The following is a 25,982-nucleotide window of genomic DNA, read 5'->3' as shown; positions in this document are numbered from 1 at the left end:
GCCTATCAGCGCGCCGGGGCGCCGAGGGGGAACGGGCGCGCCAGCCAATGAGCGCGTACCGCTGCAGTCCGGGCCCGACGACTGCGGTGAGGCGGGAGAGCGCCCGGGAAGGGCAGCGGGACGGAGACGGGGGCACCCGCCGCGGCGGCGGAGCCCGTGATGCGGCTCCGAGCGCCCCGGGAACGCCTCGGGCGGGGCCGACGCGTGGCCGCGCACCCGCCAGGCGACCGCACGCCCGGACGCTACGGCCCCGCCCCTCCAGCCCCGGCCGGAAGCGCCGCGTTTCGGGTGGTTGCTAGGGAACGGCCGAGCCGGAAGTCCCGCCCGCCGAGCCGCGGCTGTTGTTGTTGTGACAGGGACCGTGACAGCGACAGGCCCGGCCGCCCGGCACGAGCCCCCGCCCGCCCGCCCGCCCACGGGCCTCGCCGCCGCTGGCTCCGCTTCCGCCGGCCCGCACCATGAAGTGGATGTTCAAGGAGGACCACGCGCTGGGTAAGGGTGGGCCCGGCCCGGGCGCTGCCCGCCGGCGGCCCCGCCGCCCTCCGTCTCCTGTGTCGCCATCCGCCCCGGGGCCTCCCGGCGCTGCGTGCCCCGGTCGGCTCCCCGAGCCGGTCGTCTTGTCTCTGGGCGGACAGCCGCCTGCGGCCCTCGCCGAAGGGTGGCGTGGTGCCCGGGGGCGGCCTCCCTGGACAGCTGGAGGCCCCCTCGGGAGGGGCAGGACGGCCGCGATCCCCGCAGGCTCCCGTCCCTGCGGGCGCTGCCCTCTCTGCCCGGGAACCTGGCCATACTATTACTATGCAATGACTAATTACGAGTTTTGTTCACAGAGCACAGATGTGTCGAGTCGGCAAAAATCCGAGCCAAATACCCTGACCGTGTCCCGGTGAGTAACCAAGCCAGCTTCATCTGAGTACGTAGAGGCAAAGGTGGATAAGCTGTTTCCATCCTGCCCTCTCTTCTTTGATCAGGTCCTACTAAGTAAATTCATCTTCCCTTTTGTGTCCTTCGATGTTTTAAAGAGGCCTCAAACACATCTAACTAATCCAACATTCCCTCCTCTGTGCCAGTGCATACTGGCAAGTAAGCAAGAGTGCCTGACTTTCTAAACACTTCCCAGGCATGTTTATGGTTTATCAGTGTCCTAGTTTCTTCTAATGGCAATTATATCCCAGCAAATACCTTCAGCGCCTTGAGGATTCATTCTGCGCCTGATCCCAAGAAAGATCATAAATTCTTTAAACCTTGACAGTCTTCCGTCCTGGCTATATGAGGAAGGTTCTTTTCCACAGGTATTCCATGCCTGTAACCAGTCTTATCGTGGTGAATCTCCCCATGCAAACCCTGTTGCTTGAAGAGCCAGTGCGAGTGGTGGGCCCTCCTTTCTGCATTAATACCTGCCTACCTGCTAAATAGTGAATGACCTCTCTTCTTCACTCCGCAATCCCTTTTATCGTGTTTCAGTCCGTGAAATGACCACACTTCACATCCTTATGTAACAGCTAGCAACACGTCCACATTCTCAACGCATCTGCTCGTGAGTAAAATTTCCCACATCCCATCTGACCATGTGCCAGTTAGTGCCAGTCCTGTCTGACCTCTCGGTAAATAACTTGTCCATTAGACAGTGCAGCCCAGAGAAGAACCTCTAATCCCATTGACTTTCTCTGCTGCTGAGTTGCACCTGGTCACAGCGTCTGGTCCAGTTGCAGTCTGGCAAGGTGATCTGATCCTTGCCATTCTCTGCTTGGCCAGCTACCCCCTCATATGTAGACTGTAGCATGCTAATGACCATACATCTCCACAGATAACCATTTGTCCATTTCAAGAATATCTTTTATACCCTAGGGGAAAAAGAGACATTGAAACTCATAGATACATGTTTTCTGCCTGATGATTCAGATTGAGCCATGTACCTTTCACGAAATAGTTGGTATCAAATGTGGTTTTGGCATTTAATAGCCAAAAGTGTTTTTCAGCCTTAATGTATGTTTCCTGCTTTCCAGGTTGTAGCCTGCATCCAGAGTGACATAGGTCAAAGTGACTTCAATTCTCAGCTGCTGTATCTGTCTACCTGGATTTAGAGGTGTTTCAGTGGTTCAGACCTGTTAAGATAATATATGAACAGCCTGCCTCTGTCCTAGGCTAGACTTTTTAGGAATAAAATGGGAGGTGAAAGAAATTCATGCTTGCTAAACACTGCAATTTTAAATTTGCCTGGGGAATCAAGTGGTTAAGGGTTAAAGGTATCTGTAAGTTTTACTAGAAGCAGTTCACCAACAGCCTTGACTTCCAGTTATGACAGTTTCTGCATTATGAAGCTAAAATGCCTAGTGTGTTATTGTAATCTTTAAAAAAATATCAGTTGTTAAGGCTTCAATATTCCTTTCAGGCTGTTCTTGCTCCTCTTTACAGTTTACTCACATTAAATTGCAAGGGGCAGTTACTATGCCCTCCTCCTGTTTCTGCAGGCAGAGCTGAAGAAATTATAAGGAGCACTCTCTCCAGGTCATAAGATAGCACATTTTGTAAATTTACTTGAGCATTACCTGTATGCTATAGCAATGGGGAATGCAGGACTAAGGATGGAGACACTGGAACCTCTTGTAAGCCTTATTTCCTCACACGCTGCATTTTTCCTTCAAGAACTAGCCTGTGTGGAGCAACAAGCACCAGGTCCTTTCCACAAGTAATACTTAATTCTCCTTCCTCCTGTACCTGTTGCTTTTTGTTTGGTTTTGTTTGTGGCCATCTTGCCATCTTTCCTTCCTGCAGTCAGTTTTTAATTTCCTAACGTATGAAGTAAGATACTCTAATATCAGTTCAGCATAATACAAAGCAGAGAATAGCATTGGTGCGTCGTACCTTGACAACAGTAACACAGTGGAACAAACAATATGCCCTAGAGTACAGTTATATTCAGAATAACACGTTTTAAAAAAAAAAAAAAATCTGGGTTCCAGTGATAAAATCAGTATGCTATTGCAGACCTGAGTCTACAGACATCCTAAAATAGTGATTAACATAGGCAGTTGTTTTTTCAAAGTTGCAAACAAAAGCCTGTTGATGCTGCAAACATCATCTTATCTGGGCATCTCTGCTCGGGTTCCTGCCTGCTTTCTGTTACCGAACGCTCCCGGTACAGGCAGAGAATAGCCAAGTTCCTGTGGTGGCCTAGCAGCAATAAGCATGGGTTGTGATTTACTTTTTTATTTATCTTATTTTTTTCCTTACAGCCTATGTATCCCATCTGGCTTTCATTCATATATAGCTAAAACCTACACTTTATTAGTGTGGCTTCACTGTCATCCTGTAACTTCACCCAATCAACTGAAGCTGTAATCATATAGTTTTTAACATCAGATGCATACATTGCTGGATTATCTGGCAGTCTAAGTCTGGTACAGCAGAGGCACACAGAAAAGATCACATCACAGCACCTTTCTGGTGATTTGGTGGAGTGCTCAACTGGCATCCTTGGCAGGCCAGCTGGTATTCCAGAGCGTACTGCAACCACGCTTCATTTCTCTTCCTTGAGGCATTGTTGAGCCTGGCTGAAACGCTTGGTGGCTAGCTGTGGGAAGTCAGTAATCATTGCCAAATTAATTAAAGAAATGCAGACAGCATGGATGTCAAATCAAAAGCAGTACTGCAAAGTACTGTAAAAAAATGAACATGTGGTCTATGGCCAACTAGAACCTTGGGTTATACCACAGTTCACACTGCAACTCTATCAGGTTTTTGACGGTATTCAGAGATAACATGGCTTCTTCAACTCTGCCTTGAGTTACCTGAAGTATGCATGTGCCTCTGCGTAGCGCGACAGTTTCCGACGTACTGGTACGTGTTGTGTAATAGTATGGTATGCTGCAGAGATGAATACAAAAGACTTCAGGGAGGAAAACAAAAGTGTTAATGACTACTCTAATGCTCTAGATGGAAGCCCGAGAGCCATTTTGGCATTTCTGGCTTGTACACAACAGGTGAAATGGTAGATTAGATACTAGACTAGATTGGTGGTTCTCCCTCCCATTTACCTAAATACTGATTTTTTAGCTTCAGTGTTACTGAAATTTATTTCTAATATTCTTTTTTTTTTTTTTTTCTTTTGCTATACTCCATATCAAGGCAGTTGGTTCTGTCATCTGTTACGAGCAACTTGGGACATTGTTTAAAGAAGACAGTTAAGTTGGAAGGGTGGAGGTGGTGTGTATATTAAACCTGTATTTCTTCGTATTGTGGCATTTTATTTAGTCATGACAATTTAAAAAAGGATAGGGCATGCTTGTTGCAAACTAGAATTCTGTGTAACACAAGATTTCAAGCAACGATGGCCACACTTGCATGTCCTATGAGGAGCAGCTAAGGACTCTCGGCTTGTCTAGTTTGGAGGAAAGAAGGCTGAGGGGTGACCTCATTGCTCTCTGCAGCTTCCTGAGGAGGGGACGTGGAGAGGGAGGTGCTGGGATCTCTCTCCCTGGGACCCAGGGAGAGGACACATGGAAATGGTTCAAAGCTGCATCAGGGGAGGTTCAGACTTTACATTAGGAAGCATTTCTTTATCGAGAGGGTGGTCAAACACTGTAACAGGCTTCCTAGAGGTGGTCGATGCCCCATGCCTGTCAGTGTTTAAGAGGCAGTCGGACCATAATAACATGCTTTAATTTTTGGTCAGCCCTGAAGTGGTTAGGCAGTTGGACAAGATGATCATTGTAGGTCCCTTCCAACTGAACTGTTCTGTTCTATTCCACTTTCTTCTTACGTCGTGACAGTGACAAAAACAAAGTAAGCAGCATCTGTACAAAGGGAATGGACTTCCTCAATCACCTACCATTGCTCAGGTGCCAGCACTGCAGTCTAGTTGAATTTTTCATGACTCCACTACAGCTGACTGGGGCAAGAAAGGAACAGGTTAAATGGATTTCTCAGTTTGCTACTATCAACTGGAGTAAGTGAAAAGACAGAAGTCCTGGACTTCAGTCACCGGTTAGTTTAAGGGAAGTAGTGCAGACAAGCCACTCCTAAACCCAAAGTTTTCAAGCTGCCTGTGCTTTGAATGTCTCGGTAGATGCCAGTTCCTCTCTTGCCGCTGACCCTAAGCTTTTGTTGGGGAATACACTATTTTTGGATAGTGCACATGGGGAACTTCAGAACATTTTGAAAATTAGCCATATTTAAACACAATAGGACGTTACTGTCCTGGTATGAATAAATCACAGGATCACAGAACGTTTGAGGTGGGAAGGGCCCTCCGGAGGTCACTGGTCCAACCCCTCCCTGCTCAAGCAGGGCCACCTACAGCCAGCACCCAGGACCACGGCCAGATGGCTTCTGAATACCTCCAAGGGGGGAGACTCCACAGCCTCCCTGGGCAACCTCTGCCAGTGCTCCGTCACCTGCACAGGAAAAAAGTGTTTCTCGATGTTCAGAGGGAACCCCCTGTGTTTCCATTTGTGCCCGTCGCCTCTTGTCCTCTCCCTGGGCACCCCTGAAAACAGCCTGGCTCCATCTTCTTTGCACCCTCCCCTCAGGTATTTATACACATTGATAAGATCCCCCTGAGCCTTCCCTTCTCCAGGCTGAACAGTCCCAGCTCTCCCAGCCTCTCCTCGTAGGGGAGATGCTCCAATCCCTTAAACATCTTTGAGGCCCTTTCTTGGACTCTCTCCAGTATGTCCATGTCTCTTTCTTGTACTAAGGAGCCCAGAACTGGACACACCACACCAGGTGCGGCCTCACCGGTGCCAGTAGAGGCGAAGGATCTCCTCCCTCGACCTGCTGGCAATGCTTTTGCCTGATGCAGCCCAGGATACCATTAGCCTTCTTTGCTGCCAGGGCACGCTGCTGGCTCATGTTCAACTTGGGGTCCACACTGCAGTAATTTCATATCATCGGTGTACAGAAAGTTAAAAGATGCGTATACTTTCGTGTCACAGGTTTCTTTTAGACATATTGCATCTTTTTACCCCATAGTCAACCGCAGGCATAGGAAGCTTTGAGCCATTGTGTATATGAATGAGGGTTTCAGTGCAGTTGTAAAATCAGGTTTTACAGTGCTGAGCCAGTGCTACCTCTCATTTGGTTGCGGTCAAGAAACCTTTTTGTTCCTCCCCTCTGCTCACTGCTGTAAGCCCGTACCAGCAAGCGATTTACCAAAGCTGTCTGTTGGTACCAATCCTGAAAAGCCTGACCCTCACACCTGTGCTTTACAGGTCATAGTGGAGAAGGTCTCAGGATCTCAGATTGTTGACATTGACAAGAGGAAGTACTTAGTTCCATCTGACATCACCGTGGCCCAGTTCATGTGGATCATCAGGAAGAGGATTCAACTGCCATCTGAGAAAGCAATATTCCTCTTTGTAGACAAGACTGTCCCACAGTCCAGGTGAGAGGCTATTCACTTGGTATTCAGAACCATTTCAGCAAGCGTGTGCGCATGAAGGGGACAGTAACTCCCCTCTTTGAGGCTTATCTGGTGATTTTGGGAGGTGTTTGGCTACATCTTAATCTCACCATGACAGGTTTTTTTCTCACAAGTTTGATAAACATTTCTTCAGCTAAGCTGAAAGGAAAGGTGACTGAAAAATATATTATGATTTACTTCCATGGCAAGAGGGTGACCTCTGGAGTTATGATGATATCTTTGGTTGAGTGCAAGAACATTTACATCATCAATGCCAAAAAAATAATCATTCTCAGTGTAACAAAAAAGTTGTATGTTAAATACTCGAAAGCAAGCACCATAAATTATTCTGAAGAAACATTAACCTGTCAGCTCAGAAAGAAATTATGACATTACAGACTAGTTGCTATTGCTCGTTTTAAAAATTAATTCTTTTCTTCTATAAACACAAAATGCAAAATGACTATAGAAAGGTTTTTCACCTTGCTTTTATATAGGAATAAGTTTCATTGTTGTCTGCTACGTACACAATAATGTATAGCAGAAGCAGCTACAACAACTGCTTTCTATACGAGATACTTAATACTATTTGAGGAAATAGTATGTCATGGTGTTACATGGCTTAGATAGAATATTATTCTTATTAATCCTTACCTGCGTAACAGTCCCTCCAGGTAACTCGTCCAGACTCGGTCAGGAAAATTTTTATTTACTTTGTGATACACAATAGGCACCTGTGAGAACGACCTTTTTCTGCTTGGTGGCTTCTAAGAGTATTAGGAATGCCTATATGTCATCTTTTTAACAGTGCGGTAGAACTGCTAGAAACAGGAAAGAAAAAGAAAGGGCACATTGTCTCATCTCGCATGTTCATGATGAGATGTCACATCTCTGCTGGAAAAATAGGGCTTTGAACTTTCAACGTTAGTGCAAGAATGGTAACTTGTTAACAAATAAACAAAAATCTGATCTATTAATGGCTCTGCTCCTCTCGTAAGCTGAGTTTATTACATAGACCGCTACCTCTTGACATCCTTCTCACCCAGAAGTTTATCTACTACTCACCAATTCCCTTCCAATTCAAGTACTGCCTGCAGCTCTTCCCAGCTCCTCTCTTGGGTAGAAAGGCACGATTGTTCTCCCTATCACTCACATTCAGCCTGCATCTTTCAGTTCAGCAGCCTTTTCTCAGTCTGGGGAAGCCAGACAGAGGTGAGCTGAGGAGGCGTCATTTGTGCAGCTGACTGGTACCAACTGCCTGTTTCATCTGCAGATAGACGGTTGGAGCAGTTGTACTGGCCAAGTAATTGCTTGGGTTTCTTTTTGTTTTCAAAATACAGACATTGCCCTAAAGGCCGCAGCTGCTCAGATGGTGAAGGGCCACATGCCTCTTCAGTTTAAGAAAATTTTCCTTTGATCAAATGTTCAAAACCTTATCCACTGAAAAAGCACTAGTTTCTGGCTAACTTGTAATTTATTGCCCACGCATTTTGGTACTAGTACTATTTTAAGTCATCACTTTTTAACAACATAGAAAGCGAACCTTTTACTCCCCAAAACAACCTGGACCTCAAAGAAACAGTCCAAAAAGCACAAGTCTGATAGACTGGAGAGCAGCTGAACATTCACAGCCACACCAGGTGGAAGGAGAAAAATGAGGTTGCTCAACACAAGACGATGTTAATGCAGCTGCATTCAAGGAAGGTGCGGTCAGGTATTGATCCTTGTATTAGTCACAGCATCAATAATGGATGATTCAGAACCTGAAATACACTCAGTGACTAATTTCCAATAAAATAAGGAAGCATTCTGACAAATGCATTTGAGAAGAAGTGACAAAAACCCAGACAGGGTGCAGAGAGCCCAGAATCATTTTGCTAACTCGGGAGTCAACTGCTTTTCAGAGAGCCTCATTTTTGGATTTTAATTTACACACAGAGTTACCAGTTTTAGCTTTTATTAATCCTTGTTTATGTGAGGTTCTAACTGTTACCATTTGCAACTGTCATGATCTAAGCAAACCCTTTCTCTTTTTTTCCCCTTCAAGCTTAACTATGGGACAACTTTATGAGAAGGAAAAGGATGAGGATGGATTCTTGTATGTTGCCTACAGTGGAGAGAACACATTTGGTTTCTGAATGGTGGGTCTTGGCTGCTATACCATCCTGCTGTGTATCTTGTAAATAGCTGATCATTTTCTGTTCTGACATCCACAGAAGTTCCTTCTATATACAAGCATTTGTAACTGGATTTATTTCTTAATATATTGATAGGTCTTGTTTTACTAGACTGTTAAATTATCAAAAAAAAAAGTTTTGTTCGTTTTGTGCATTGTTTTTTTTTTTTCTCATGGCTATGAATTCCCAGAGCCTCACTCCTTTGGGGGATACATTTGATGACATTGATTAAATAACAAAGCAAAGTAGTTGGGCTACTAAAACATGAAAAGAAGAATATGCATTTATTCTGTTTTGAGGTGTTAGTTTAAGAAAAATAAAAACATTAAGTTAGTATTGGGAACACTGGATTTGCTGGCTTATCCTAAGCAGGAGCAAGATGCTGATCATGTTGAATTGAGCTCATATGTTCCTCTTTCTCAATTAACAAACAACTACAATAAAAATTCCTGTCACAAACAGGCAGTGCTGTCATTTCTTTACCTTAATTTTGGCCAGAAAGTTATACATCACATTTACTAGACACTATACAGCTGCTTATATTATTTACTAGACACTGTACAGCTTCTCAACCTTCAGTATGTGGATGACGATACAAGGAACAAGGAGCTATCTGTAAGTTCCAAAACCAGTATCTTCAGAGCCACTAGATCTCATCAGGAGAAGAGCTATGCCTGCCTACGGGCACTTTTAAAAGGGACTTTTAAAGGTCCCTTCCCACCCAAACCGTTCTGTTTTACTTAGTTGCGGCAGACAACTAGAATTAGAAATGCTGCATGCAAGATGAAGAATTCAAGATCAGTTCCTCCAGTTTATGAGCACTATTGCCAAAGCACGTATGCAGCACAGCAAAAGTAAAGAGGCTTTGCCACAAAACCAAAAAAGCTTGTTACTCACGAGGCGCTCAACTTCTCTCCAAATGGGCTTACCATAGCTACAGAGCTACCTCTACTTACAGGCAAAGAGGCAAACCGGTGGCTCTGCATGGTGGGGGCGTGCGCGGAAAACACCTAATTGACTAATTGCGCAGTACTGGAGTTCACACTTTGATATTAAAGGGTAACACTGGGTTGGAAAAGTAACATCGCTTTGAACTTCGTAAGCCGGCAAGGAAACACTAATTACACTTCAGATTCCTAATAAAAGTTTTACTTCATTTTCACGCTACATGGTGCGGAAGAGTTTAGTTTTTAGAATGTTTCCAGTCACAGTGGAAATTTATCACTTTCCAAGCTTAAATCAAATTCATAGTAACTCAAACTCCCAAGAAGTCACCTAGAATTATGTTGGGCTCCACAGTTATTCACAGGTACGGGTAGGACTCCACAACGAGGAGGGAGAAGCCCGTGAAACGCTGACCCTACTCTGTTACTGAGGCTTGTCACAGTCACAGTGCCGTGTGTGCTTACGGCATCTCAAAATGTGCCTTTGACTTCAGCAAGCCTTCATTATTCAGGCTAGCGCTGCCACGTATGGCACTGCTTTAGTAAACACTCCGTCACTGCTTCCATCGTGAATTCCTTCTACCCCCCGCCTTTCCATGCATTTAGTATTAATGTTTACTCTTGACAGAATTTTTGATTCAGAATGAAGAAAAGTGGTTTAATCTGTAATTTTTTTGTTACCTTTTATTACTGGAAAATGTTCTGTTTCCTTTAAGCTGAAACTTCACAGTTTGTCTATGGTTATACAGTAATATTTTTTTGCTAGCTGTTAGCAAGAGAGTAAGAAATGTAACTTAAAACTGCTAGATAAAGCTAATTACATGCTAGCACATAGATACATCTAAACAAAACAGGGGAAGATGAAGTTTTATTCCCAATGTTATGATCGAGGTGACTTCTGGGATACCCTTCATAAGCCCCTAAAAAACCCCACATAACTACTTTCTTTAATGTCTCTGTAATTATTAGTTTAGATTTAGGAGCCCACGTACACAAGTAATTCCAGAGAATGCAAGGATAAATCACTAACTTTACTTTTCATCTACAGATGCACTTAAAATGGCAATAAAACATCAAGAGATTTCCTTTTGAAATGCACAGATGAAATGCATCCCTTTAGATAGGGCAGTCACTCTTGTAAAATTATTAAAAGCATTTGGGTCCCATACGGTCTTCACTTTCTGTTGACCCTTCAGGACTGGGAAGGCATTTCAAACGAAGAAATGCCTCACTGTTCCTACAGCAACACTTCTACATCACCTATCTTTAAGCTGACTTGAAATGTCACCTCCAATATAACTAAACCAGTACTAGATGAATTTAGATGGTCTTTCCTCCAAAATTGCCCTGCTTCCACCTGTAAACCACTGCTGCAACCCTCTTACAATGACACTGTCAGATTCTCGGGATGGTTACGCTTTGAGAGAAAGAACTGCTAGGCCCCTCAACTACATTTGGCTCCCAGTTTTACTCCCACACCTTTCTTTCCTCCTTACCAACAGCGGCTTCCCAGAAGTAACTCACACTTCCTTTCCATACTCACGCCTCAAGCATTTTCTCCAGGTGTGGTTTCATACAGCTAGCAGTTTGTAACAAGGGAAAGGAAGCCTGCCTCCACCTCCTCCTGCCCTCGGCAGCACAGCCCTAGCCCCTCCTGTCCTCGAGTGCTTACTGGGCTTAGTGCAAAGCGGATTTAACTCCTAGTGAAAAGCTGCAACTTGTTTTGGGCTCATGATTTGTTTTTCTACAAAGAGTAATTTGAATAGTCTTCAATTTCCTCTGAACATACTGACACCAGTACGCGCTCCAGCCTGTGTAAGGTGAGCCGCGGAAGAACACTGCGAAGATCAAAACCCTGCTTCTTCAAAGGGAGTGGGATGCTAGCGTGCTGTCTCGTGGAACTGCAGCCTCCAGCGCAGACTACTTCTACACTTGGACAAAACCACTTGTTTCTATGCTCTGGTTTTGACTTCCTGAAAGATAAGCAGGCGGTCTGCCCTGCCGTCTTACTGTGATTGAAAACAATGATTTCTCCAATAGTGAAGCTGTTAAAGACATCCCACTCAAAATAAGGATTACAGTTTCTTTGTTCCGGCAAATAGGGACCATTGGTCCCCATACTCGTTTGGGAAAGTCGAGGACCTATCTGGGCAATACAAATATGCTCTGGAGAGCATTTTACACATGCCTTGGGAATCTCAGTGCCCTCATATGCTCTGCTGCTCCCATTACCAATTGGTTGGTTGTCCTCATTAACCATGAACTGTGGGCACTTCATTTCCCCTACTTCACCCCACCCTCTGCTCCCCTGTGGCAGAGTCTCCGCATTCCACTGTCCTCCCTACACCTTGCCTATCTCTGGTTTTCAGTGTATCAGCTCTTCCAGTGCAAAGGAGTGATACAAGCTTGGAACACGTCAACTGCTACCTTCCAGGAGCAATTCTGCCAAAGACCTGCTGACAATGATGAAAGTTTAGTTTGCTGCCTCTTCCAAAAGCAGAGATTCTCTCTCTCTCTCTCTCCGCGTTTTTCCCTTCTGATTTTTAGATCGTTTCTTGGCGCTGCCTACAGCATTTCCTAACATTTTGGAATTAAACAGATGCAGCATTTAAATACTTATTTTCAATCCCAGAAATGCTACCCCATGGAGTATAAGATCCTGCAAGCTTAGCCCCTCAGCCTTTTAAATGCTGCTTTGTTTTAGCTCCTTCCCTCTCTTCGCATATTCATTGACTCACTCTAGGCTAAAATGTGTCCTCAACTCCATCCAAAAAGTGAGGTTAATATCAGTGTTCAGCACCTCTAAAACTACTTTCAAACCTGACAAGTAGTAGAAAGCAGCAGTCCACAGTTCACAAGTATTTTACAAACACATAGGAGAATCTTACCAGGAACAACCTCTCCTAACAGCCAGGCTGAAGTTTAGGAAAGAGTTAAAAGAATTTACATCATATAACTGCTCATCTGAAAACCAGCCTGATGCCGAGACTACAGAACAACTAGCCTCATGTAACTCATTTTCATATTGCAGCTGGATAGGAAATGGGAACATTCCAGTCTGGTCAGCAGGTTCGCTACAGACCTTGTTGATTAACAAAGGGAAACTAGGTATGTTAAGGTAGACTTTCTGCAAGATTTCAGGGAAGAACAGAGGTAAATTTCAGGAGCCTGGAAATGTACTGCTTCTCTCTTCAGGTGCGCTACAGGACTCTGCCCTTGGAATACTATTTGCTCAATTACAGTAACTGCTACCATCTCTCTTCAGCAGTTCACCCTGTAGCCCATCTGCGATGCCATCGGGCCATTTTTCATCCTCTGATGACTAATGCAAGTCACCGTTCTCCATAATCCCCTGCCCCCTACAAACACATACAACGACTCCACCCTCACCAATACAACTGGTCTTTCTGCATGTTAGTGCTGGACTTGAGAGGACAGGCTTATACACACAGAAGTTAAGTTCTTTGTTACTTCTTCAACAAGTAAGGGAGAACTATTCTTATTTGACAAGTCAACCCAAGCGTGAAGTAAGAAGATCTGCTGTAATCAATTCTCAGACTGTAATGTGATATGTACTGTTCAGTCCCATATGTACCTTGGTAGGTTGACTGTAAAGACTGTTTGGAGAACTGCTGTGCCCATTTTTCAAATCCAAAACTATAGTAAGATACCAAAGAACAGAAAACTCAAATCACTAAAGAATTCTTAAGTTCTAAATTACCCACTTCTTTCCTCCGGCCATTGCCTTGTCCAAATATTTTATGAGTTGTAGTTTACAACAGAAAAAGTACAAAAAGGGAGTGTGCTCAGTAGCAGTTACATAGTCCTGAACTTGCTCACAGAAGGCAATAATTGGGACAGAAAGTTTAAGGAGGATTACCTGCTGCTTCCCCCCAGCTTGCAATGTTGACTGTTTTGCCATGCAGATGTTATGTGGTAATAAAGCATAAAGGCAAAGACTGCCAGAGACTACTTCCAGTCCCCCACAAAGCATCTCCACCTTTGCCAGGCTAGTAATGAACGCTTGCCAGGAAACAGTGACATAAATGGCTAAGGCATCCCTGCTTTTAATTAACCATGTATCACAGGGGAGCAGGGGAATAGACAGCGTGTCAAACACGGAAAAGTAGGTAAATGTTTGCCTGGAATTACACAGGATTGACAGGTTTGAATCAGGTAATTCAGGAGGTTTCTTTCCTGCCCATGGAAGCAAAGCAGTTGAAGGGGTATCTGGCAAAGTCCTGAAATTAGGAGAGATGCACGGGATATCGTAAGTGGTATTATTTGACACAGCCTTCTCCCCAGCACTCCTTTGCTTCTGCTTTGGCTGTATTTAGCAAATAGAAGCTTATCTGAAGGGCTCCCAGAAAAAAGACCCTTTAGCAGAACTAGTATTTCCAGTTAGAAGCGATGGGGCTGGGGGACACAGAAAATTCTTCCAGGCACCAGACTAGGAGAGCCAAGAGTTATAAAAATATTACTTACTATACATTAGGGTTGTCCCAGCAACACAAAAACCAACCATAACATTATGAAGAGTGGAAGAAAAAAGCAGCACTAAAATTTTACAATGACGGCCTTTCTTCCATAGCACTGCTTCAATTTCAGTTGACATTACTTCCATTGCAATGGACTATGGCTGATAGATCATATCCTCAGACAGCAGAGGCTAGCACACCACTGCTTCCTTTCTTTTGGAGGCATAAAGTTCTCAGCTGCATGAAACAGTAAGTCTGCAATGATCCTTTTCTATATTTCAATAAAAAGGGGGCTTCAACTCAGCCAAAATAAAGACTTCTCTAAATTGCTTTCCTTTTCAGTCCTGTCTCCTTACAGCACAGGAACTAGAGGACAGCTTTTCCCGGCCCTTGAACTGTAGAGGTATCTGCTGTGCACCAGGGCTTATTGCTGGATTTACATAGCCGCATGTATTCTCATGTGAAGTGCAGGTATTCCTTGTCATTCTTGACCCAACCCAGCAGAGCTTGGCTACGCAGCACCTTCCAGGCTTCTTGATAATTTAATGCAGCTTCCTTGTAGTCCCAGTAGGTTTCTAGAGTCTTCATCCTGACAGAAAATGCACAACAACGAAAACATTTCTATTATCCTATTGGATGTAACATCATAAAATGAAAAGAGCAATCAAACATCTAAGAACATGATGATGCCCTATAAGCTCTTTCATGCTACTGAGTGAAATTCTCTTGCGCTTCTAGGGAGACTTGGAGAGGCCCAGGCCCTGAAGCTACTGTATCTAGACATTGTCAGCCGTCTTACAAAAAGGAGCAAACCAACTCCCCTACCATGCGTCATACACACTCTCCAGCAACAGAAGTGTGTTTGACTGTGTAGTGACAGGTGACAGAAAACTTCTATGGTAGCAAAAAATGTCGAAGCAAAGCAGAAAAGGTGGCTATAGACAGGTGCTTTGAATTGGGTGGAAGTAGCTTTGTTTTGCTAGAAGAATGGATGCAATTGCTGGCTGGAAGGGAAGGGGACAAGGACGAACAGGACAGCTGTTCTTTTCCAACATGAAATAATGGGGAAGAGTGAGACAAAGGAGAAAGTTGTTTTGGTTTTTTTTTAATCTTCTCCCTAAAGCAAAAGAGACTCGGCAGTTTTGGTGCTGCTCCGTTCCCCTTCCTCACGTAGCACCTGCTCCCTACAATCTCAGCAGAACCATTGGTCACTCTGCTGAGAGCATTATAGCATTAGATTTTCAAAATAGGGAATTCAGGTCTGGAGTATCTGAACACAAGTGCCTCTAAGACAATTTCATCAAGACTTTTTTCCTTTTCTTGCATTCCTTTCCCAGTCTCTTTCGTCTCCCTTTGCCAAACAGTCTGTCAGCCACATGTTGCACGTAATGTTTATACATTCGACCCAATACGAAGGGAAGATCATAGGCAACATGACCTTCATCAAGAAAGGGGAAGAGCCAAACTACTACAGGAACCCTAACCTAAAAAGTCTGAGAACCACTGCACTAACTTCCAGAACAGGCTTTCATGCTCAAAGGCAATATTGATCACACACGCCCTGCAGCAAAAACACCCCAACAAACCCAAAAACGGTAACAGCAGACCATCAGAAGCTGTATTTCAGGCATTCAGCATTCTGCTATAAATGTATTTCTAGAACACTGTGACATACATAGCCAGCCATGAGACATTCTCTGTCCTGCAGACCTTCGGTTCAGAAAGTGCAAGAGTGCAGAACTTGTCTATGCCACTGCTGAACATGGGAGACGTATACTTTCTTACAAACCTGCCTGCACTCTTGTCACAGCTAATCCATTTTGTATTCTCTCTTTCACATTAATCAAACTCTATGAAACTAATCTCCGAGCTGCTCTGGAAAGTTCCATGACAGGGTCCACTTCAACTCTCCTCCACCTGCCCAGTGGAACAGTCGCAGAACCCCATTATCAATGGTGGATCATGGTTTAGGAGCGTCACTGAACAGGCAAAAGACCAGTAACTATCTGCATAAGCAGCATTCAGGAAACAACACAGGTTCAAGAAGGGCCAAGGTCAAGGTCAACCCACCACAAGCAGCTCCAAATCCCTAGCATAGGCAAGCTGTTCCTCTCCCAGGTAGTCCGACATGTACCTCAGACACAGTACAAACCACCTGCACCTTCTCCTCCACCTCAAAAGCATTCCCTGGGGAGCAAGGTGCATGCTTACACTCAAGGATAACGACCGAATCATTCTTTGGGAAGAAACTCTCATGCTAACATGCTTCTTGCACTTAAAGTACGTCTGACGTATTTGTTTAAGACTTTGGCCCTGCCCTTCTTCTCCATAAATGCATCTAATGACTTATATTTGTCCCTTATCATAGAATAGTTAATATCAGATGCTGTTTACATCTTCAAAACACAGCTACTTGTACTTATGAGGTCACATTTAGGATGGTCAAAGATCAAAAAATAATTCTACAACACAGATTTTTGGACTGGCTCAATCTTGTTAAAGGTGAAACAGCTGTTTTCCTTGCACTTGCTGGGGATGCACATATATAGATATAGATCCAGACACAGATAGATAGATTCAACCTGCCTCTAAGCCAAGAGAAAGACTCCAATGCCTAGCTGTTCTTCATTTCTTCCTTGCTAAATGTTGCTCTTTTTCCTGAATCTGCTGGCAAATCAATGGCTCTCCAATTCATATATGTCAGTCTGATTCAATTTAACTAAAACACATACAGGATTTTTCTAACCTAGATTATTCCAACAGACCTTTGTTTGGAAACTGTTACAGTAGACAGTAAGGGAAAACATAGCCAGTACAAAAGCAGGATAGACGGTAAGGAGCAGCTCAGTATTTTCACTCCACTGTAGCAGCTACAAGAGCACACGTGACTGCAGCCTCTTGGGGCCTCATTCTGCAAGCAAACAACATCGCTACAGGATTTAACAGTGGATGCAATAAAAAGCTGAATTTTAAAAAGCTTCCTCAAAGAGCTGCCAAAATCAAATCGATTTAATTCATGCTCAACTTCCACATTAAGGTTCTAAGAAATTTTCAACATATATATGGGAAAAATGCTTTCAAATTCAAAGTACATTACGTGTGCCTAAAAACCTCACATGCTTTGACTGTATCTTAGCTTTGGTTGGGCCATTAAGGCTCTGAGCATTAGTAATGAAGAACCTGCGACATTTTTTTTTGGCAGAAGTGAACACTAGTTTGCTGCCCCAGGCAAAGTCCAGTACAATCATATGATCTCCAGCCTATCCAGGTCTGCCTGACTACATTCCTTTTATGTTTCCCTTTACTATTTCAATCTTGCCCCTACACTACTGTGTAAGAGAGAGACAGAGTGATTCCAATGGCTGTGTGCCAGAGACGTGAGAGGTGATCCACAGATTTCATTCTGAAAGGTATCACGCTCTTGGAAAAAGCCTTACACAAATCACCATTGTGCTTGAAAAGATTCACGTGCTCAGCTGAGCAGAAATGGGCTCACAAGCAAGGCAGTCTGCAAAGAAAAGCAATACGCTGCTGCAATACTTTCTTCTCAGCAACAAACCCTACCTTTAACCCCATATTCAGTTTCAAACTTTTACATTCAACCCATAATGCACTTTTGAGATTACAGACCTATTGCACATGAAAAATGTTGACGTAAGCGCAAGGCATCAACCAAAACATGACTCTAAACAAAAATTAATGAATCACATCTAAGAGGGCAAAAGCTCACAGATCTTCAATATATCTGTTGTGAATCCATAATGATAGGGGGCCAGAAAACCATACTTGGCCTGATTCTATCAGTATCTTCTTCAATGCTTCAGATAAAATGCAGTCATTGCAGGCAAACTTTATAATTGACACCAGCTGTTAAGAATAAAGTCACAGTGAATTAACTCAATGAGTGAATTCCACTCCAGTACAAGTTTTAGCAGTAACGTAAGGTTTTGCAGCATTTGGAAGATTGTTACTGCATTGCTGTGTCTAGCTTGGGAGACCAGATTTTCAAAACATTATTGAAAAATTGGAAAATTAGCTTTGTGGCTTTTTCCAATGTCATCTGAGATGTGGAAAAAATGAATCACACAGAGGAAAAGATGTAGAAGCTCAGTAGAGTGATTAAAAAAAAAAAAAATCAAGTCTTGAGATAATTATGATGGATAAGTATCTTCATGGGGCAGAAAATACTACTTAATAAAAGGCTCTTCAATCTGGCAAAGACCTAACAAGCATCTGTGACATGCAGTATAGAAAAGATTTTTAGTTAGAACAGAGGACCTAAGTGTCCCGCAAGCCTCTATGCAGTGGTAGGACCATCACAGGAATTCTTTCATGTGCAAACTTTAAAAAGAAAATTGAAAAAGAACTAGAAAATTGCAATAAAATTCTTGCCAAATGTGTTTTTTTGTTTTAATTAGAGAACAGCAGTAACAGTGAAACCACACCCCTCCCGTAACAGTAACTTTCATTAGGCTGAAACTTCCTTACACTCATCCTCAGTCACTCTAGCAGGAAATATTAAGTGGCCACCTGGCGGAATCTTTTTGTTTTTCACAAGTGAACATTGGCAAAAAATCTTAAACATGAAGCCCAAGTGAAAGTTCTATACTTTAAGTCTAGCTATTTAAACCTTAAAGCCATCTGAAAGTCCTTGCACTCGTCTGTACAACAGCCCACCCCCTCCAATTAGGTGTCACTGGAACTGGAATCGTCCATGCCGCAGACTGAACGGGAAGGAGGAAGAAAGCACAATCTTAATTGTGACAGCTCCTGACTAAATTTAAGAGAAACCAGGATCAGCCATCCATTTAACAAGCCCAGCAAGAAACTCAGGGCAGGTTTATGTTACAAAGTCTCACTTCGATTCAGACCAAGGGTTGCACAGCCAGCCACACCTTGCACAAACAGCAAAGCCTGGTGACTCTGTATGGTGGATGCCACCGTATGACAAAAGGCGGCTCTCGCTTCCTCAGGTGATGAACAAGACATGTTTTTTTCTACCAGCAGGGAAAAAACACCAACAATGCAGAAAACCTCCTTTGCCATATTACCACCAAGTGATTTGCAAACAACAATGATAGCGCAGAGGTGTTTACGTAACAATTCAGATTAGCAACGGCACAACACTGCCCAACAGCGTGTCACCATTCCTTTGACAGTGAGCGTGGAAAACATGGCGTGGGGGGGGGGGGAAGGATTTATGTACCTGTAATTTCAAAACATTAACACGAAACAACATGTGAGAGGGAGTTAACAGAAGGGAATGAAGCATGGCAGGTGGAGGTAAGAGGTTATAAAGAAACATTAACATTTTAAATAGTCTAGCTAGAGGGATGAGTGAGACTAAGTAAGGCACAGAAGACAGAGATCATAGAAATTATCAGAAAGGAAGAAAGAAAGTGGGACAGCATAATACAGCACTATCTGGTTCTTGGTGAAGAAGTAGCTAATGCCAGCCAACCACCACCTTCTTCTCAGTCTCAGCTGAAAGCAAATAAACTAAATCCTGAAAAAAACAACTGCTGAATGTTATGCTTAGCATCTTAGCTAAGCCACACCAGTACAAATTCCTAAACTTGCCTTTTAGGTGAGCCAGCAAAGTCCTGCCCCTGGTAGGCTCTCTACCTGTTCCAGTTTAACAGTGCCTGCACTGATCCTCTGGAGAGAAGTGAAGAATGAAAGAGAAAGGAAGGCACAAAAAGCAGGAGAAGCAGCTTTAGACACAGGAAAGAAGACGACAAAAGAACATCAGAATCCATATACTAGTTCCATGTAAAGCTTTAACTGCCCCAGTATCCTAGGTCTGACAGTGGACAACAGCAGATGAAGGAAGGGTTAAGTAAAGAATGATCCTTGTCCTAATATACCCTACAAATACCAAGATGAGCTGTTCAGCAGATCTGAAAGAACTACAGAATGAGATTCCCTTGATTGAGCAGAAAGGATGGGAAGCAAGAGACCAGAAGGTGGACGAGAAGAGGCAGGGCAGGAACTTAGGGGCAAAGTGGGAAAAAGAAACTGAGTGAGAGCATAGCACTAGAGCCAACCATTTGTGGGAGGAAATAAGATACAGTTCAACGGGAAGAAAATACAAAACTGGGTAACAGTTCAATACACAGGACTTTAGAGGAAACGATTTCAGAGTGTGGGATTTCTTATCTGAAGTCCACTCAAATTCAGACTACAAGGAGGAAAGGAAGAAAAAGGAAGAAAACGCATCAGAATATGGTGTAGAAAGGGAAACAACAATAGGACAACATTTTTTATTTTGCCTTTTAAGCCAAGAGTAAGAAAAACAAAGACTTCAAAAGGAAAGCAACTGGACAAGCTGACTGGTGAGCTAGCACCTCTACTGTATAAATAGAGTTTGTGCAGCCTAAAAATGATGCCACATCTGCGAATCAGCTGGACTTTGTCAGGAGAAGCCCAGACAGAAAAATGGTAGAGGACAAAAAAGTCAAAGGAAATTACAAAGCCACTGGAGTCTAGAAAAGCCCTGAGGTGAAGTGACTTTATGTAAGCAGCACATGACCAGCACACTGAGTCACCTACCCAGCAACGCACCAGCTCACGCTCTATTCTGAGGAAATTAGGATGGCTAAACAAGTGAGGACAAACTCCCACCCAAAAGAGGCTAATAATTTTATATTTAAAACTGAATTAAGGAGAAAGTGTATCTCTAACTACAGAATCATTTCAACCATTTCAGCAATAGCATGGCTGATGTTGACATCAGAACTTTAAAATAGTTACGAGACACTTCTACAGACACAGAAGGTAACTGCAATCTTTAATTCACAAAACTCAAAAGCAAGCAAGATCTAACAATTAAAGATCCAGGGTGCGCTTACTTTGGCTAAGTTCATCTCATCTAATGTCTTGGTACCATGAAAGGCAGAAAAGGCCTATCTCCCCTGCTGCCAGCCACACATACCTCCTACTTCCTTTGCACAGGTTTTATTATCCGTTTTAGCTTTCCATTATTCAATTCAGATCATTAGTCCCATAGAAAACACAGAAGACAAGGAAATTGTTTTCTGCCACATGAGTTAGTTGAAGCGGCTCACCATGAGGTTGGAGAAGTGCTACTGATACAAGGGAGAAAACAGGAATCTACAGCCAGTAGCAGCAGAGACTGCTGCAGGACCATCCCCATCAGCAGCTACAAGCAGTTAAATTAGCTCAACAGCTGGTATAATTACATCCCAGAGCTGGTGAAATCATACTTGGAAATGAGTCTAAAATAAAATGAACCTTCCAAGGCAATGGATTTAGAACCTTCTACATCTCTCAGAATCTCTAAGCCAAAGTGAGAGACAAGTTTCTGTATATATGAAACTATGCCCTGCTCTATGGTAGCTATTTGGGCTGGAATACCACCAAATACAGAATGCAATACCAGACCAGATGATTACCACAAGAAACTCCAGTCTGATAAACCAAACTTATTTCTAATAATATTAAAGAAACCTCCAAGTATGGCTTCCTCAGACAAAAGCTTCTTTCTGTTCTTTCCAGAAAGCCTCCTTCTATGTAATATACGCATTGCAGAAAGAGCCCTACACACTGTCTCACCTTACTAGCTCTTACTACATCATACACTTAGATGAAAAAAGATTTTAGCCTAGAGTTTTCTAAAAATAAAAAATTATTTTTTTTTTTTACTCAAACTCTTCCTTCTTGTGAAACAAAGAAGTGGCATTTGATAGAATTACTGAACACCAACCAGATATCAATAACCCCATGATAATTTTGGGATGGGGGGGTCTGAATGCCACCAAGGCTACAGTGCTGCAGGCAGCTGATGTAACAGCTCACGTTTTCAAAAGAAAAGATACTACTTCCTCCTCTCACCTCCCTCTCCAGTCCTACTTCCCCAGCTGTCCACTGCCACTTTCAGACAAGACCACTAACTCAGAAAAAAAACCCAAAAATGCAGAGCTTTCTGCCAAGACAGCAAGTTGAAGAGGCTTACAGAGGTGTCCAACAGACCAGATCTAGTGCAAGAGAAGGACAAGGCTCCACTGATCAAGAACAGAGTTTACCCTTTTGAAAAGCAGTAACCCTTCAGAAGAGATCAGCTGCCCCAAATTCTGACCTTAATTCCAAGCAAACAAACCACCTGCAATTCCTTCTGTCTGTCTTTAATGCATGAGATGCGATAGTTATTTCTCCAAGGAGGTGATTAAAAAGACCAAAAAGAGAGTCTTCCTAACCCATCAAGCACATGCCGTATTTTTCAAGTATCAAATTTTAACAATGAACTTATCTAAAGTGAGATTCATGAGCAGATTCTGGTATCATCAGAGTATTCTTGAGTTTCATTAAGATAAATTCACTCTTCTAAATACAATGAAAATGTCTTTACCGGAGAGTGTCTGGTAGATCCTCTTGTGAAATACTTGTCACCAGCTTTTGGAATGTATGGAAGAGTTCCGCTTTACAGATCTTGGATCTAATAAAAAAAAAAGAAATAATAAATTTTGATGGAAAAAAGAAATCAGAAATGCACTTCCTCTTACAGCTCACAATAGTACATCCCAGCCAAACATTTTTTATTTAAAAAAAAAAAAATTATGTTCACTTCTCAAAGAATGAAGAGTTCTCCACAATTTAACTTTTCCTACCCCATCTGACCTGCCCACCTGCCTTTTCCCTTCGTTTTAAATGTTATATTGTCAAAGAGTTGCATTGCCCCCATTGTTACAGCCTGCACTCTGTCAGTTTGCAGAGAGAACATTTTAATATCCCCACGTTGTCATCTGTGTGAGACTGCACTGCCATCAGCTCACAACTACAGTAAGGTTGAGCCAGAAGGACTTGTCCCAGAAGTGATCAAACAGGCACAGAACAACTCCAAAGCTTTGCTCAAACTGACAAACTTTGTATTATTCAGAACAAATAAAAGAACCAGCAGAAATATCTGGAACGATGCTGTCCTTTTCACAATGGTGACGAGGACACATTCAGCAACAGCTGCAGTGCAGTTAAATACGAGGAGGCTCATCAAAAAATACAGTGAGTAAAAGTTTGAAAGGTCTTTTAAAGATACCATATGCATCTCTGTCAGTTTAAGCCCTTCTCTTTCCCCAAAGAAAAGGCAACCAGAAGAGCTGTTTATAAAGCATGGTTTGTTTTTGAAAGCCACGGCTATTTTCTCTATTTAATTAAATTCTCTTTATATACTTGTCTTCACAATGACTGATTCAGTTCTCCAACAGCATTGAAAAAAAAACCAAACCCACCAATCAAAACAAAGCCTTCCTATTTTGCTAGTATGTTCTTTAAGAATCCCAAAATTGGCATGCAAAGATGCACTAAAATTTCCTCTTCGTGTTAATCTGTCAAAGGTTCATATTGTAGTTTTTAGTGTTTGAGTTAATTAAGCATTAACAAAAGCACATACCAGACATCTACCTACAAATTCCTTTTAGTCAGTCAGCTTTACCTTCCATATCAAGGAGGTTGATAGTAGATGAGTGTTATCTAACATATTGAGGAGGGGGGGAAACCCCAAACACCACCCCCCTACCAATCACCCTGAGATTCCTTGGGGGGGGGGGGGGGGGGGGGGGGGGAAGGTAGAAATACAAGTCTTGTTTATTATTAAACACCCCCCCAATAAGGCTATAAATTCCTTATTTTCATTACAAAAGTTCCTTTTGTGACCATTTATCACAAAAGTATAAACAGTTTACTTATTCCTTGACATTGTTTTTAATCCTGATTTCCTAAGCAAAGGAGACCTTTGCAGTCACAGAGTCTTGTAGGCCCTCTCTAATAACTTTTGAATGTTGTAGTGAATTTCAAGCACATGTAAAAAAGAGAGTCGGATCTCTCAACAATAATTAAGTTCCTACAGTTTGGTGCAAACTGGCAGCTAGCAGATGGCTCTAAAGTTTTAGAGTTGATACACAAACGCTATGTAACAAATTTAAGCCTACTGAGGAAAAGGGGTTGGTTGGTTTGTTTGATCTTTCGCACGTCTTCTAGAATACATGGCACGCTATATATTGAAAATTAGTATTCTACAGTGCACATAAAGCCTGTCTCAAAAGACACACTACGTCACCCAGGTCACCTGGGCTAATGATACCCCAGACACCAATACTGGTCACAAACCACAAAGTTCCTGGCCCTCTTCTTTCCAGGGAAAATTTTGAAATACTAGGATATACCAAAATAAACTTCAGTCAAATCAGGCCTAACGTCGAGAAGCTCAGAGTGTGCAACTTGCAGGCATAGTGAATGAATTATCCACAAGAATTGTCTAAGCTCTACTTAACATTCTATTCATTACTGTCAGGATTATCTTCTTCTCCCAGAAAGCCTGGGAAAAATGAACAATATGACCATTGATAAATTGGCAGTATAAGCAGCCAAGAACCAAAACATGACCCCAACCCTCAAGCTGAACTTTCACAGACCAATGATAATTTTGGTCACCTCACCTAAACTGAGGAAAGTGTAGAAAGATGGAGAAATTTGTCTGCAGATGTTTACAAGTAATTCCTCTCAACCACAAGAAAAATATATAACTGTTTCTTTAAACAGTAAGAGTTGATAGAAGATTATGATGTTTCTTAAAGAGCACAGTGTCAAGATGACAATTGGAAAGGTGACATGTTTTGTGTTAGGAGTCTGCTGAAAGCATTTCATACCCTTTCCAAACTTTAAGACAGAAAGTCACATTTCAAAGCAACACTTTTAACAATCGTATATCCAGGTCAGCTGGCCTGACTCTTACAGCAAAAGAAATCTGTAAAAAGAGGACCTGCAATACACGCATTTCCTTCACAGTCATCAACCCAAAAGATACAAAGCAAAAATTCTGCTAGCTTCACCAATAAGCTGTCTTTTAATAAAAATTTATCATAGTCCCCCCCACCATTATCTACAATGCTCTCTTTAATCAAGTGACAACGAAGAAATAGGGTAACCTTGCTAACCCTCATCCAACCTTTGTCATTCCAACTCCCCTTCTCTCCCTTGCACAGCAACTCTTCCTTTTCCCCTGCCTTTCCCCTTTTCCCCCACTCCCTGCATTTCTTTCTGTTCTGACAATGCACTACACGCGAGCAGACAGAAGCATGTATGCTAACAAATAAGATATATGCATCCAGATATCACAACATTCTCACACCTGCTCTGATGGCTCCCAATCGCCTTCTTTGTTGTTCCCTGCCGGAAGCCATCTGAGGTGACATCCAGAGGTTGCTCAGGGACTGCACTCCAACTGATAGCTGTAGAAGAAAGGATTATGAACAAGGGAGGTGCTCTCATCACAAAAGCATAATTTAACAGTTCCTTTCATTCTGTGTGTTCACATGATACCGTGCTGCTTCCCAAAATAATTCAAACTAGAAAGAGGACCATGGTTCTCTAGGGCCAGGATTCCAGTACCTAAAAGAACACATAAATTCTGTTTAATAAAACATATATATACACACACATACACACACACAGAGCTTTCATCTTAATCAGGTCCTTCAAGAATCCATGCCTCCAAGTATTTGGCCTCCAACTTCGTAATTCTCCCCTTTTTGGGGGGATTCTACTTTTGTGCATCCTGCCTGGACAAAGCATGAAGAAATTTCCAAGTGAAACGGCTTATTTTCATATCAGGCTGTGAAATACTCCCTCAAGCTACTTGCATCCGTCACTCTATGTTTTCCATATTAATTTATTGTACACTATTATCTTATCACTTATTGTATACTCTAGATAGTTCTATGTTTGATAACTCATATACATCAAATATCTGTAGACTTTACTTGAAAAATATTAGCCAGTAGTCAAATAAAAATAATTTGTTGGAAGAGATAGCAAGTGCCAACAACCTCATCCTTTACCCCCATTCTGGTCACCTTATTACCATCTTAGGCTGTAAACTTCTTAATGCTGAAACTCTGCATGCCATACCTTACAGATTTATAAATAACTAGCAAAGCATCAGTAGCGTGGTAACAGAAGCAAAACTGAT

The 25,982-nt window shown here is 42.7% G+C and overlaps 2 protein-coding genes and 1 long non-coding RNA gene across 11 annotated transcripts in view; 2 read left to right on the top strand and 1 right to left on the bottom strand.

The window, feature by feature from the left end:
- The first annotated feature begins 346 nt into the window (after positions 1-346).
- Positions 347-9,039, top strand: GABARAPL2 (GABA type A receptor associated protein like 2). Its single transcript, XM_087740481.1, has 4 exons — positions 347-492; positions 828-883; positions 6,210-6,382; positions 8,448-9,039. Exons 1-4 carry the CDS (start codon positions 459-461, stop codon positions 8,536-8,538), a joined length of 354 nt encoding a protein of 117 aa, XP_087596607.1. The 5' UTR covers positions 347-458; the 3' UTR covers positions 8,539-9,039.
- Positions 890-2,140, top strand: LOC148051089 (uncharacterized). Its single transcript, XR_015700719.1, has 3 exons — positions 890-1,368; positions 1,462-1,534; positions 2,004-2,140. It is a non-coding gene; the product is annotated as an uncharacterized LOC148051089 (long non-coding RNA).
- ADAT1 (adenosine deaminase tRNA specific 1) overlaps positions 1,545-25,982 on the bottom strand; it is a 37,764-nt gene continuing 13,326 nt past the window's right edge. Inside the window, exons 7-13 of one of the 9 annotated variants that reach the window (XM_087740462.1) lie at positions 25,334-25,402; positions 25,143-25,242; positions 22,368-22,454; positions 14,007-14,588; positions 7,055-7,667; positions 3,789-3,864; positions 1,545-3,571 (exon numbers count right to left, since the gene is read on the bottom strand). In XM_087740462.1, coding sequence (XP_087596588.1) covers positions 14,456-14,588; positions 22,368-22,454; positions 25,143-25,242; positions 25,334-25,402 — 389 coding nt within the window. In that variant the 3' untranslated portion in view covers positions 1,545-3,571; positions 3,789-3,864; positions 7,055-7,667; positions 14,007-14,455. The other 8 variants (XM_087740459.1, XM_087740460.1, XM_087740461.1 and 5 more) reach the window with 8 other exon arrangements.

The sequence above is a fragment of the Nipponia nippon genome, unplaced genomic scaffold, assembly GCF_047370975.1.
Source record: "Nipponia nippon isolate SJK-2023a ecotype South Korea unplaced genomic scaffold, ASM4737097v1 scaffold_7, whole genome shotgun sequence".
NCBI lineage: Eukaryota > Metazoa > Chordata > Aves > Pelecaniformes > Threskiornithidae > Nipponia > Nipponia nippon.
Note: the sequence above shows the minus strand (reverse complement) of the source record. Positions and strands in the feature narration are given on the sequence as shown.